General features: G+C 40.6%; 1 protein-coding gene across 1 annotated transcript in view; it reads left to right on the top strand.

Moving 5' to 3' along the window:
- Positions 1–223: 223 nt before the first annotated feature.
- SNX25 (sorting nexin 25) overlaps positions 224–13,743 on the top strand; it is an 85,236-nt gene continuing 71,716 nt past the window's right edge. The window contains exons 1-2 of the mRNA XM_030947162.1: positions 224–776; positions 12,247–12,331. Coding sequence (XP_030803022.1) covers positions 330–776; positions 12,247–12,331 — 532 coding nt within the window. The 5' untranslated portion in view covers positions 224–329. The remainder of the gene's footprint in view (positions 777–12,246; positions 12,332–13,743) is intronic.

Here is a 13,743-nt window from a genome sequence, read left to right as displayed (position 1 = left end):
CGGCAGGCACCGCCCCCGCCTCCGCCCCCTGCCCGGCCGGACACCGAGCGGCGCGGCGGGGCCTCCCCGGCTGCTGCCACGGCGCTCGGCTCCCGCCGCCCAGCGCGGGGCAGCGCTGCCGCCGGAAAGCGGCCCGGCCGCCGCGCACCCTCCTGCCGCTGGGCATGAGCTCCGGCTCCCCCGGCGGCCGCAGCGGTGCCAGTGGCGGCGGCGGGCGGCGAAGGAGGCGGCGGCGGCGGCGGAGGAGAGGGGGGCCCCGGAGAGCGGCGACCTTCGCAGGGGCTGCCGCGGCGGGAGATGCGCTTGCTCCCAGCGGCGCCAGGAGCAGCATGTTCCCCGGTGCCGACAGCACTAGCAGCACGGCCGGGCAGCCCGAGGCGGCGGGGGCCGCCGTCCCCGGCCCGCTGGGCTCGCACGGCCCCGGTGGCGAGGCGCGCCGCCGCAGCGCCCCGGCGGCCGCCGCTGTGGTCGGCGGCGGCGAGGAGGAGGCGGCGGAAGACGAGGAGGACGAGGATCCCGGATCATCCCGCTTCGTGCTGGCGGCGGGACTGGGGCTTCTGGCTGTGTCCGTCGTCCACCTGGGGCAGGAGCGGGCCGAGGCGGGGGGCGGCGGGCCGCCGTGCCTGGCGCTGCTGCTGCTCCGCCTCGCCCTCTACGTAGGCTGCGCCGCCGCTGCCGCCGCGCTGGGCACCCTGATCGTCCTGATGTGCCGCGGCCGCCGCCGCCTGCCGCCGCCGGACTTCGCCGCCGTGGCTCCGGTCCGGCCGGTCACGGGGGTGAGTAGCGGGAGGGGAGCGGAGCGGGCGGTGGCCGCGGCGCGCCCTCCCTGCCCGGCGGCGGGCGGGGGTGGCGCGGCCCTCGCTCCGCCGTGGAACGGCGCGCCACCCGAACCGCGTGTCCTGCTGTCCGACCGCGGCCGCAGGAGCCTGCCCGCGCTCTGCCGCCCGACGGGGCTTTAAATGGCAAAAGTTGTGTTGGACGGTAGCAGGCGCACCGGGAAAATCAACACTTTGCTCCGGGAGAGATTGCGGGAATGCTCGCAAGGTGGTTCACTGTGTTTGTTGCACTGTGGCTGTGTCTCAAATCCTTTTCTGCTCCTCCCATTGAAATGTCACTGGTAAAAGAGAGACTTGGTCGAAGAGGCAGCTTAGTGTTCCTTTAATGCCTTCTCTGAAGTCCGACAGCTTCAGATAGTGTTATCATAGTGCCATTTTGTACTCAAGCCGTTGCAGAGCTCTGTGCAAAAGGGAAACAATTTCATTTTCTGTACATATTCCAAAATGTACTAGCGCACAAACTCTTTGTAGCTCACAGCTTAGTATTTTTCGGGTTCTGAATGGGACTGATAGCACGAGGCATTTGGAAACTTTACTCCCATCCACAACCCCGGTCCCCATCATCCAGTGCTTGGGAGCTGATCCTAGATGAGCCTGAAAAAATACTGCTGAAAATTTAGAATCTGCCCACACTCCTGCTTTGCAGTGGGTCACAGGGATGGGGTGTGTAATGTTACAGCTGGCGGCTCCAGCCTGGAGCCCTTGGCCCCTCACGGTGACTTGTAGGTGTGTTAGCGCTTGAGCTGCTGCAGCAATAAATAGACTGTACTGTGTAAATGCCATTTCCCTTCAGTTTTGTTAGGATACCTGAGAGCGCTCTGAAAAGGGAGGGAATTTGTGCCACCTGGGTGTGCAGCCTAGGTGTTCTGGTAACCCAGTTTGTTACATTTGGTACACGCACCCTCCTCAGCAGTAAGTAAGTAGCGCTGTCACGTGTGTCTGGGGCTGCAGCCCGTGCAGCTGAGCTTGCAGAACACAGCGGGTGCTGGCAGGGCAGGGAACCTAACACAAATCACTGGCTGAAACAGTTCTCTTTCTGTCTTTTCAATCAGATTGCTAACAACCTGTAGTAATGGTTAATTCCTTCACTCTTTGACCAAGGGAGAGAAGGAGCCTGTGTTTGGGAGCAATGTGCTTTTCCTGTCTGCATTTAATGGAAGCTGGCAGAGTATTGTTGCCAGTAGGGATCATTTGGCTGGGGGTTGTTGAATTCAGTGAATAATACAACTTTCAAAGATGCATTTAGGATATATGTGTGGCTCTATGTGATACTCATTTTGTCTTTTTGGTAGAATTTTTTTTAACATCCTCTTTGCTTTGAACACTCAACATCATACTCAGCTTTCTGAAGGAAGTGAAGAATAAATAATGTGTATGAGCGTTAAGGTGGGAAGTAAGAAGGTGTAACACACAAAGTGGTAAGCAAAAGATGGGTACAGCTAGGGATTGTTCAGCTGGTTTTTGTCAGAGGAGTGCTAGGTAACAAATGTGTGTTAGGTGCATAAGCACCTTCTAGTAAAGGACTATATGCTTTTCTTTTTATCCATATAGCTATGTTACACCAAACAGAAAAAATATGTAAATGGTTCAATTGATTATCAAAACAACAGTTCCTGTAGCTTTGAGATTTACAAGAATAAATCTTCCAGTGTTAATGCCATAGCTCCAGTGGCATTTATGTACTTCTATACTTATCTGAGCATCAGGTGAGTTAGCTTACTTTTACATAATACCAAACATATCTATACATAAACTTAGCGATCAAAATCTCCCTGCTGCCACAATGAGGAGCAACTTTCATGTTTGTGAAACAGCCAGTTTAATTTGGGAAGCCAAGATTTGAAGAAAAAAAAATTAATTTCTTTGTCTACTCCTTTGTGAAAAATGTAAGCCTACTGAAAAACATAAGCCTACAGAACAGCAATGAAACTAGAACTGTCCAGAGACAAATAGCCACTTCTGCTACTGTACCATCTGCACCTTCTTTTTGTGATGTGTTACTGTGCATTTCTCTTGAAGATGTTTTGTTCATCCATTGGATTTGTATATATAAATAGTGCACACCTGCTGTTGCGTTGTGTGGTCTAATTTGTAGTGTTTGCATTTATTGTAGCTCTGTGGGATGTGTTTGTTGTTTCAGAAGGGAATTGAAATTTGGTGTTTAAAATTCACTGGTAAGGCAGCAGTACCTGCTAGAACCCTTTTCCCAGGATTGTTTCGTTACCCTCTCCCTGACTCCGTTAAATTTTTTTCTTTCCTCCCTCTTTGCACTGTTCCCAAAAGTTTACTTACATGAAAGGCATGTTGAAAAAAGGAGTGAGTCATTTTACCCTTTCTATTTAGAAGATGTAATGCCAGGCATCTTAATTGGGTTTCTCATACCTTCAATTTATAGTTTTATTGATTTCTTTCTGGTACAAAGTGGCTTCAGGACTGAAAAGCTTCTTGAAGGGTTTTTCTCAACATGATTTTGTATATGTGTAGCAGACTTTCTAATTGGAGCTTCAGCAAAATGTAGGTGAATAAAATAAAATTGTCCAGATAGGCAGCCTATAGAAATGTAGGCCATTCACTAAAACTTCCTAATTTAGTTAGTCTTTCCATTTTACATCCTTTTGCATTTGCAATGCTTTTTTATCATTCAGTTGTTACTTTCATGTTTTTCATAGAGCCTTATGATCCTTTTGTCTTTTCTGGCAGCCAGTAGTAGGATGACTGTAAAGCTATAATTTTTTCAGCCTTATCTTTCTTTTCCTCAAGAATAAGGAAGAATATTAGACCTGTTGGTCTAATAATTGAAAAATATAAAGTAAAAACCTTATTATGACTGACATCTCACTCTTTGTGTTTTATGTACAAAATTTAGACAATTCACTTTTCATTCTTTGTGTGATTTTTCACATTGGGGTTAAAAATGAGGAAAGAGTAAGTATTCAGGAATAAATGTTTACTCTGGTTGTAGTGAGACTCAGCTCTTGGAAAGCTAGTGGGAGTACTCTTGACCAACTTCAAAGGGGAGTTGAATGGAGTTCTTCTTGCTGTGCTGAATAAAGGGAGTTTTTTGTACATTCTCAATTCAACAACCACTTAGTGTGTGAGAGTTCAGTGCTGTTGATTTTCATGGACCTGTTCATGCAAGTGAGGAATATGAGTGAGGAAGTGCAGTGCTGTAGGTTTGGATTTCAGAAGAGCAAGGTACATATGTTTTTCTTTCATTTTGCTTGAAGTTCCAGCTAGAGAAGCCATCTTCTTTAACGTAAAGCTGTGCTTTGTCCATTTTTTGTGTAACTCCTTTGGGACTTGAAAGGTCAAGTCTTCCTTCTGAAGTCAGGTATCTCAGAAAGAACACTTGAAATCTGCTGAGACTTGTAAAGCAAGCTGTGATTTATATCCCTATGATAAATTGTGCTTTCAATGTATTTTTTCTATAATTCTGTTCACAAAAACTATCTGGGCAGTCTCCTGGCTTCCACATAAAGATCTCTCTTTCATTGGAAGAGAGGTGTACAGGCAACTCATAATAATGTCTTACTTAATACTTTAAGTACTTGCAGGTACTCATAATATTTCTAAATAGTTTCTATTGATATTGAAATAATTGGAATTGAATGAGTCCTTGAAATTGTACATTATATTATTGTCAGGTATTTTTCAGCACTTTGCAGGAGCTGTTTTAGGACAAGATGATTTGTGGTGGAGGAGAACAGCAAAATGCAAGACAGCAAAAAGGCATGATGACCCAATTGTACTTTAGTGAGACTGTCTGTTTTAAAGGGGATTTTCACTTCTCAAGTGCCAGTGGACTTGTTCGTACCAAAGATAGCCCTGGGTTAGAACATATGTAACCCTTTAAAATTCAAGTTTGCTTCCAAAAGTCCTTTTACTTGTGTGGTTGCAGAGTGAGATGGCTTTGACTCATGTGAAGAACCATGTTAACCAAGTTAGTGGGAAGGGGAAGGAAAACTTTTCCCACGTTTGTGTGAGTTGTTTCTCAGCCAAAAAAACTGGCAGAGATGGGGTTTACTTTTCAGCATAATGTTTTGACTCCGATTCAAAGCAAAAGCTCCAAGTAACAGAGAGTTGGGTTATCAACTTCATTTAAATAATGCAAAAAACTGATTACTTTATTAGATTTAAGTACTGCATTTTAAATTCAGATTAAGTGAATGATACTCTAAATAGAGAAGGATCCACCTAGTCCGTTTGCAGCACTAACAGAAGGATAGTAAGTGTGCTTTTTTCCCAGTGAAAAGGGTACATGGATTTTAATGTACTATCTTTAGTTTCCTACAATTAACAGTTGTCATTTATTTTTAGTATTTCTTTAAAACTCATCTCCTGACATATTTTGTCACTATTGTTTACTACAGTTTAATAGCTCGCAATTTTGAGTGAGTAAACTAACACTCTCCCTTTCTGGCCCTAAAGCCAAATCACACTACATGTGATCATGTTTTATCTTCCTAAAGGCTGGTTCCATCCTTGAACATGTATTTTTGTGAAATTGCCATTAGTGCAGGGGGCATAGGTAAAGCTTTTTTTCATTGGATCAGGTTGTCTTTGAAGTATCTGGATCATGGAACATAGTACTGCTTTTTATCCAAGCTGTAGGAGGAGGTGTAGTGAAATGGAAATGGTCCCAATCTTTCCAATGTGATGGCAGCTTAACTGAGGTTGAGTATTTGTCATAGTAGCCAAGCTGAGTGCTCTGCCCTTTGTGAAGAACATAAGGGATGCAGACAGAAAGGACACAGAGTTTTATTTTCCTTCACTGTTGGACTTTTGCCATGAGATGAAGCTTGTGAAGGTAAGCTTGGAGGAGCCCCAGCAGCTGTGGAAAGTGGAAAGTTTGCCATCTGTGGGCATAAATTTCAAGTGGGATGCAAAAGAGTTCTTGAGGTAATAAGTAGTTTGGAGGAACTGTGAGGGAGAGGAGAAGCTTCCTAACTCCTTCAAATTTTGATCTGTATGCCTCAGCAAGACTTTAAAAACATTTATGGGTGTTTCTAAATCTAAAACCAAGCATCTTCTGTGGTCTGTCTCATTCTCTGACTGCACAGGGGATATTTAGAGCTCTGATATTGCAGGATTTTTGTAAAAACAACAGCAGTCTCTGGTTGTGGCACTTTTGTCACACTTTAGACTGTTTTGGGCTTGCAAGCAGATATTCTGATCTGCTGCCAGTCTTTTAATTGATGGGTTGTTTCTGGATTGAAAGGAGAAGATATGTTTAGTGAGTTTTTAACAGAACTCAGAGTCTCATGCATTTATTCTTAGTTCTGTCTCATTTATAGGCAGGTCAGCAATGAGCCTTTGGTCTGGTTGAGTTTACTACTAGGAAAGTCCTGAAATCAAAATAATGAAAATATGTTTTAGCAATTTCTACCAATTCCATGAACACTTGCAATTCATGCAACATTCCCTCAACATTTTAAAATGTTCTGCTATACTTCACAGAGGCCTGTGGTTTGGACATTTCTGGTACAGTGTATTTTTAGGGGTCTGTGGAACATCTGTTATAATTTGGGATTTATAAGCCTTTTCAGAATTGGAACTTAGTTAGGACTGCGTATGTTGATTACCTGCAGGTGTAACTTTGGAGTGATAACTTTATTACAGGAGTCTGACCTCAGGAAATTAAATGTTTTTCAGACTCTGTCACTCACTTCTTTGTCCCATAACTCCTTAGCAGTGAGCAGACTTAGTTTTCCACACATTTTTCATCATCATGTATGTTTATAGATTTCTTTTATTCATCATGTATATTTAGAGATTTCTTGTCTTGTCATGTAGTCCTTTCTGATTCCTTTCATTGGATCCTTTGTTGTCAGCTCTGCATTTTATTGTTCTTGACATTTAATTTTCTCGACTTTGTGTTGGATTGACATCTCATATTTTGCTGTGAATGGGCTGTTTTTACCTTTGTAGGGACTGCTTCTCACACAAACAGTGTTTTGTGATTGAAAACATAACTAGGGAGTTATCTCATTTCTCCTGATAACCAAACTCTGCTGAGTCAGTAAGGATGGGTGGTGGGCTCCTAGAGATCTTGCTGTCCAGGTCTCTTGCAGGGAAATCCTAAGGGTGGCTATAAAACCTCTGTAATAAGGTCAAGAGTGAAGACATCCTGCATTCAAGGTATGCTTTGACATTGAAAATAGTATAGGCATGTATCAGAAACATTCTGAAAATAAAATCACATGAAGTTCTCTTGTATTGCCAAGTCTTGGTTTCTTGCTCTCTGCAAAGGAGAAGCTACCGAAGGAAAGAGCCAGTTACATAGAACACTGTATCCTCTCCCAAGCTGTTACTTCAAGTGGCCAAAAAGATAAAGAAATCATGTAGTCATAAGGGGAACAGATTTGTGTTGTGTCTATGCAAAGTTTTTGTGACCAGTCGTTCTATACCATTTTTTCCCCTATTAAATAAGCACAGTGAAACAGAACAAGTTAATGGTAATAAAATTAATGATGATGGTTTATGTAGCATGCTTTTGTGGTGGTTTTGTGGTGCTCTTGAAAACAGAAAACCCTATAAAATGTGTGTATGGTGAAAAGTCATGTGAGGGAGGGTATAGCAATAGACCTTTCAGGAGTTTCTCTCTGGTTGCTAAGCTGAGACTGCAGCTCAAGCATGATTTTGTGCTGGCTTTTCTGGCTTGCCAGCAATTTAGTTTTCATGCCATATGGCTCTTTTGGCCTTGAAGTATAGACCATAGGTTCTTGTCATCTCTTTTTACAGAGGAGGAGAGTGTGGAAATGTTCAGTGAACTGGGGCTATGCCTGTACCTTGAGAATTCATTGAAGGCTTTATTTTGATGGCAATATTAAAAATTCCAGCACAGGACAACACTGTATTTCTTGCTGATCAGTGATTAGAATGCTAACTTACCAATTATTTCTTGGTTGTACTGATGGAATGGAAGTAGTACCTGAGAAATGTTTCATTTTCATATTCTTATTCTTAACTGTCTGGTATTCTATGAAATTTCAAGTGAAGAAAGTTCTGTCCTGATTGTAAAGTTTTTACATTGCTGCAGTTTTACCAGTTTTAAACATGGTACAGCTAAGATTGAAGATCCCCATCTGATAAAAAGAGTTTACATATTCCAGGAGCTACTGGAAGAAATAATTAGTAGAAATAATGAGATGATATCATAAAATTACTGGGATAATGATGCTTAAGATAGTAGGATTAACATGCTTTAAGTATGTTGACTTTAAAATTGGTAGTTATGGTATCTGTTAATGCTGACTGTGACACATACATGCTTACCTTGTAATCTCAAGTAGACTATAAGTATAGATTAAAAAGTATTAACTCTAGTGAACATAAATTTGTTTTTGCATCATTAGTTGAAATAATGTTTGGATAAGAACATCTATATGAAGTAATATGGGGATAAGAACACATCTATCCACATCTGTTAAATATGAATTTACGAGGAGTTCAGTGAAGTATTGTTTGAGGCTGTGACTCTTTGTTATCAAGGTCTAGTCTGATGTTAATGTATGTTTTACAAAGATAAGAGGAAAGTTGATAGGGCAACAGTGGGAGGAACAAGTAACTATGAGTAACTGGTTGGTTTGTGTATGCTGAATTAGATGCAGCCTTTCCCTTTTAGATCAGTGATTAAAGTGTCTCATCCACAATGCCCATTTATATTGTGGCATCTGTCGTGATCTCTGCTCTAGTTTTGTTGTAATTGAGTTAATGTAATAGGAATAATTGTAAATTTTTCTCTGCTTCTGGCCTTAATTCCATGGCAGAGTAAAGCTGCATGTGGTGTGCCTGTAGCAGATGCCTGGCTTTCTGCTGCTGTGTTTTAAAAATTGCATTTGATACCAAGTGTTGTGAATGAATTTCTTGATAGTGGAAGGTACTCCTGTGTTCTCTGTGCTTTGCCATTTATTGAGTATTGTTGCTGAAATAATTTCTTAATTCTTTTTCATTTAACATTTATTGTTGTCTTCAGAGCTAATTTAAAATCACTTATATAGTTTAAACCAATAAATGACATTTACTTAATTTTTGAATCCCTAGGAGACTGAACCTAGGACAAAATTTGAGGTTCAGTGTCAGGCTTTTTGTTTCTTGACCCATTCAGACCGTTGTTCATCATAAATAGTTTTCAAAAGTATCAAACAATGAGTGTTGTTCAGAAGTCTACAGGAAATGCACACATCCTTTTTTTCAGCCTGTAAGCAAAGTCAAAACTGAGGAAAACTCGAAGTGTTCCAGGAAACAGGCCTCCCTGTTTGTTAGCAACCTCATTCTTAGCATGTAAATGTTCTCCACCCCTACCCCTTCAAGTCCTTTTGTTAAGTTTTATTTATGTTTCAGTCTGGTTTCTGTCATTACTTACCAATGAAATCTACAGACAGGAACCCAATTGTCTTGACACCAATTTAAAAAAGATAAGTTATTGAGGGCTGTGATAGTGCAAGTCAGGACTTAGAGGAACATGCCAGGTTTTATTCTGCATAAAAGAGCATCTAAACTACAGCTTTGACTGTGTTAAATCAATTTACAAATGTTTTTGGCTCAGTCAGGGTCATGCCAACTATTTCATGAAGCCTAGCACCATTTTTCTTTAGATGAATGACATGAAGAAAAATGTGAAAACATTCAAATCTAAGCTTTCCTAGTGGAAACTCTTTTCTACATATGCCCTCTATCTGACGTGAGTCAGGGGTGGGAAGAAAGTCTTTCAGTGAAATATGCTGTATTTTTCATTCTCTCAGCTGTTAGGGCTGAGCTTGGACTGTGAATTTTCTGAAATCCTTCTGTTATCACAGATGTTGGTTATCAGCATTACCAGGTTGTTACTGTTGTTTTAAGGTGTTTGCTGCCATATGTCATCTAACTTGGGAGTGCCTGCTTATTTAATTAATTCATCACTTTTATTGTCACAGAAACAGTACTTTTTGAAAGCAAACCTAAACTAACAAGGCTTAAGTCTTGATTCTACTAAATGCAAGTTCATAGAATGGGAAGAAAAAATAAGTTTGATCAGTTGTTTTAGACAAGGCACCTTTAGATCTGGTATATTATGAATAATGAAATTTAATTAACAGCTCTCTGAAGGGTCATCAAGGATCATTAATAGTTTAGGTTGAAAGGAATGTCTGGGGGACATCTAGTTCTCTTGCTCAGAGTGAGGAAGATTGAGAGATGGAGACCCCACAGCCTGTCAGCACTCCAATTCTGATACTTGAGCAGCCTCATGATTAAAATAGTTTTGTCTTGTGATGGAAATTTCCTGTGTTGCAATGTTTCCTAATGTCCTGTGCATCTGCAAAAAGAGTCTGGCTCCCTTTTCTCTGTATCCTGTCATTCAGTAGTTGGAGACAGCAGTAAGGTCTCCCTGAAGTTGAGTTCTTAAACCTGAAGTAATCCAGAATCATAAGTTAATAGTGGAACAAGCTACTTCTTGCAGCTGATCCCCGATCCCCTCTGAAGGTTGCTTTCTTTCTTTTTTTTTTTTTTTTAACTTCTGTTTAAACTAGTTTTGAAAGGAGTAATTTGGTGAGCACTACATTTGAGCACTTACGGATGCTTTAGGCCATAAAAAATGCTTCCTGCAATGTATGTGATGCAACTGTAGATGCCTAAGTTAGCTTGAGGTCACTGACCTCCATGCAGGTAGGACTCAGTTCAGCAGAAGGATTAGCCTTGTAGGATACCCAAGCTGGCATGAGTGTTAAGGAAGATGGAGTATGTTGAGCATGGATCTTGAGTATGGATTGTTGGCTCATGTTTAGGAGTTCTTTCTTCACAGAAAGACCTGAGTGAGTTTGTTTAATTGGGTTTTCCCTTCCCCTAGCGTACTTGGGTATTTCATGTCTCTATGAGTCTTCTCTTTTTAATTTTTTAAATAATGCAGTTTCCTGCTGCAAATAAAGCAGAAAAATCCTGAAGTAATTGTGTGACTGGCATTAACACAGCTTTGTGTTGAAGAAGTGTGATAACATTAGCAGCCAGAGATGATGTATTGGAGCCTTACAAATAGTGTTAGGTGACCTTACAAAGAGAAAAAATACTTTTCCCTACTGTTTAGCTGGGTATGGCTGAAACTTTTACCAGTGGTCAGATCAAAAAGGGGCTTGGAAATCTATAGTGGTTCACTAAATACTCTATTCTTACACCTCATTAACTATAGTCTTAATAGTGAGGGGGGACTGCAGATGAGGCAAATGTGCTGAAGTCTTGCTGCTCCTGCCATCGGTAGTGTTGTGGAGGAGGGCAGAAATCAGCTGAAAGACACAGCCCTGGTCTCAGAATTGTAACTGGAAGAACTCTAGGGAGTGTTGCTGCATTCATCCAAAAGGTGGAACAAATCATCTGTGGACAGGGGGGCACTCAAGGCAGGGAAAGTACCTTTCCAAGTCACTTTGCTGTGTGATAGGTGTGAGTGAGCCTGAAAAGATTTATTTTGCTGTTAAAAGTAGTGCACAGACTCCTTTATCTATGTTCTATTAGATGAACTTTGTTAGATTCTACACGCACTTATCTGAAGTAGGCAAAAAACATTAAACCAGAATACAGAATATTAGCCTGCAAATTGGCTGAAATAACAGTACATTACCTATAAGAACATTAAACAGTGTTTTTACTTCATATTTATGCTGCTTTCCTGTTTTCTGTGTGGTAATGTTGGAGGGATGGGGATGTTTCTGAAGTGCTTTCCCTTTAGGAAGCAGAGTGAGCTCCAAGCTGATTGACAGTGGGAACAGTTTCTATTTCTGTTTTGAATTATACTCCTTTCTATATAAATACATCATGAGTCACTGCTCTTTGTCTATACCCTGAAAAATGTTTCTCCATCCGCCCACCTGTTTGGACACTGTGGGAGTGAATACTTCAATAAAGACAAATATTTGTGTAGGACAGCAGCTTAAAATGCAGAGGGCCAAAAGTATCTTTGAAGAAAGAAGCCCAAAAAAATGTGAACCAAAATTACAGTAGGAGATCTAAAGGCTTCTCTTTTGTTTTAAAAGTAGTTTACAAGGATAAATGAAGTCCATTGTCACAGTAGGCTATAAAAATATTCTATTTGCTGTGAAAATACTGAATGAAAGAGTTTCAGTTGTTTTGTTACATGCCTGTCCTATCCTCAGTGCACTGTCTTGCAAATGAATACAGCTCCTTTCTACCAAAAAAACTTTCACTTAAGATAATTTTGCAAGTTGTACAATGTGTGATGCACAAGTATTAATATCTGCTTAATGAACAATGTATAATAACCTCATAGACAATTGACACTCCTGTTTTTCCATATGAGGTGACAATATTTGTATAAAGACCAAATAATACAGTACTATTGCCTTGAATTCCAGTTTTATTCCTTCTGTAACTTTTAGTTTATTTCTTCCTTCCTCTTATCATGTATGTTCTGTTTTAATTTCAGAGTAATTGGTCTGGAAGCTCTCATGACTCAATCCAATCAAGGAGAGTGGTTATTTCTCACAATATGGATAAAGCACTGAAAGAAGGTGAGTCGTAGGTTCATTAGAGTCTGAATATCTCTTGTCCTTTTAGCAAACCATAACTGCACAATATTCTAAGACTTTAGAATATGACCCTGGTTTCTTCCATGATATAAAATGTAATGGCAAGGTCTTAGTCTTCTCAAGAAATCCACTGTAGTAAGTAATGTGATGTTGCTTTTGCTATTCAGCTGATATCTTGTCTTTGTAGTGGTTGTTTTTTTACAGAAATACATTGAAATACAGTCCTTAATACTTCTGCACAAAGCAAAGGGGTAACACTTAAAATATTCTTGACTGGTTTTCCTGAACTGAGAAATCCTGTAGACTCTTGCATACAGTCTTCTTATTTAGTGCAATTCTTGCCATTAAAACTTAATCTAAAATCAACATTTGTATTTCTGGCTGATAGAGTGTATCAGCCTTTTTAAAATATTTTATCTAATTTTGAATACTTTTTCCTTTAAGATTTCTTTGCAGCACTTTTTCCTGTATTTTTCATAAATTGAGAGTGTCTTTGAAAATTATCATTGCTTTAAATGGGTTGGTTGTCTTATGACAACTTGTTATGTTTTTAAAGTTATTTTTATGAATAGCTATTAGCAGGGTATGTAGCAAAATTATAAAATTAGAGCACTACCTACCTATGTCATGGTGATGGATGCATGAGGCCATCCCTACTCAGTAAGGCTGAAAGAAAGTTACTAATACTTAAATGATTCATTTTTCCGAGTTAAGTACCTTATGCTGTGACAGCTCATGCCTTTCTGCTATTTTTTTTTCAGAGTAGTTTTTACCTTCCATTCTCACGCTGAATTTTGGAAAGCAAACTTGTCAGATTTTGTTTTATTTCTTCCAGGCCTAAGTGATGAAGCCAAATTCTCTGTTTTGCAGTTTGACAAAGATGAGACTGTACTTTTTGCTCTACCATACAGAGTGTTTTTGGTTTGAAAGGTGACTGACTGAGTCATCTTCAGTTTGAGATACTGAATGCAATCATTTTGAAATACTGAATGCAATCCAAAAGCAAGAGTTTATTTTTTATTAGCACAAAATGATCAGTCTCTATGAAAATAGACAGGCCTTCTTGCCTGTGCCAGTTCTGAAATTTGTAGTTGTCTTGATGTGAATGGTGTTCCCCCCCCCCGCAAGTTTGTGGTTAAATAAAACTTTATTACTAGTAATATAAAAAATACCATCTGTATTTGTGTTTCCAATCTTGCATTAATTAGGATTAAAGCATTTATAAATCCCAGGAACTTTGGACAACTTTTTACTGTCTAGGTGTAATGTGCTACTCAACAAAATGCTTTAGAAAGCCTTATTCATTTAGCTAGGAGACATTCAGTTGTAATGAAGTTTCAATCTTGGGGACCAATTTGGAGTCTTAGTGCCTCTTGAGGTTTTGGGTTGTGGGT

This window comes from Camarhynchus parvulus, chromosome 4 (assembly GCF_901933205.1).
Source record: "Camarhynchus parvulus chromosome 4, STF_HiC, whole genome shotgun sequence".
Classification (NCBI taxonomy): Eukaryota; Metazoa; Chordata; class Aves; order Passeriformes; family Thraupidae; genus Camarhynchus; species Camarhynchus parvulus.
Note: the sequence above shows the minus strand (reverse complement) of the source record. Positions and strands in the feature narration are given on the sequence as shown.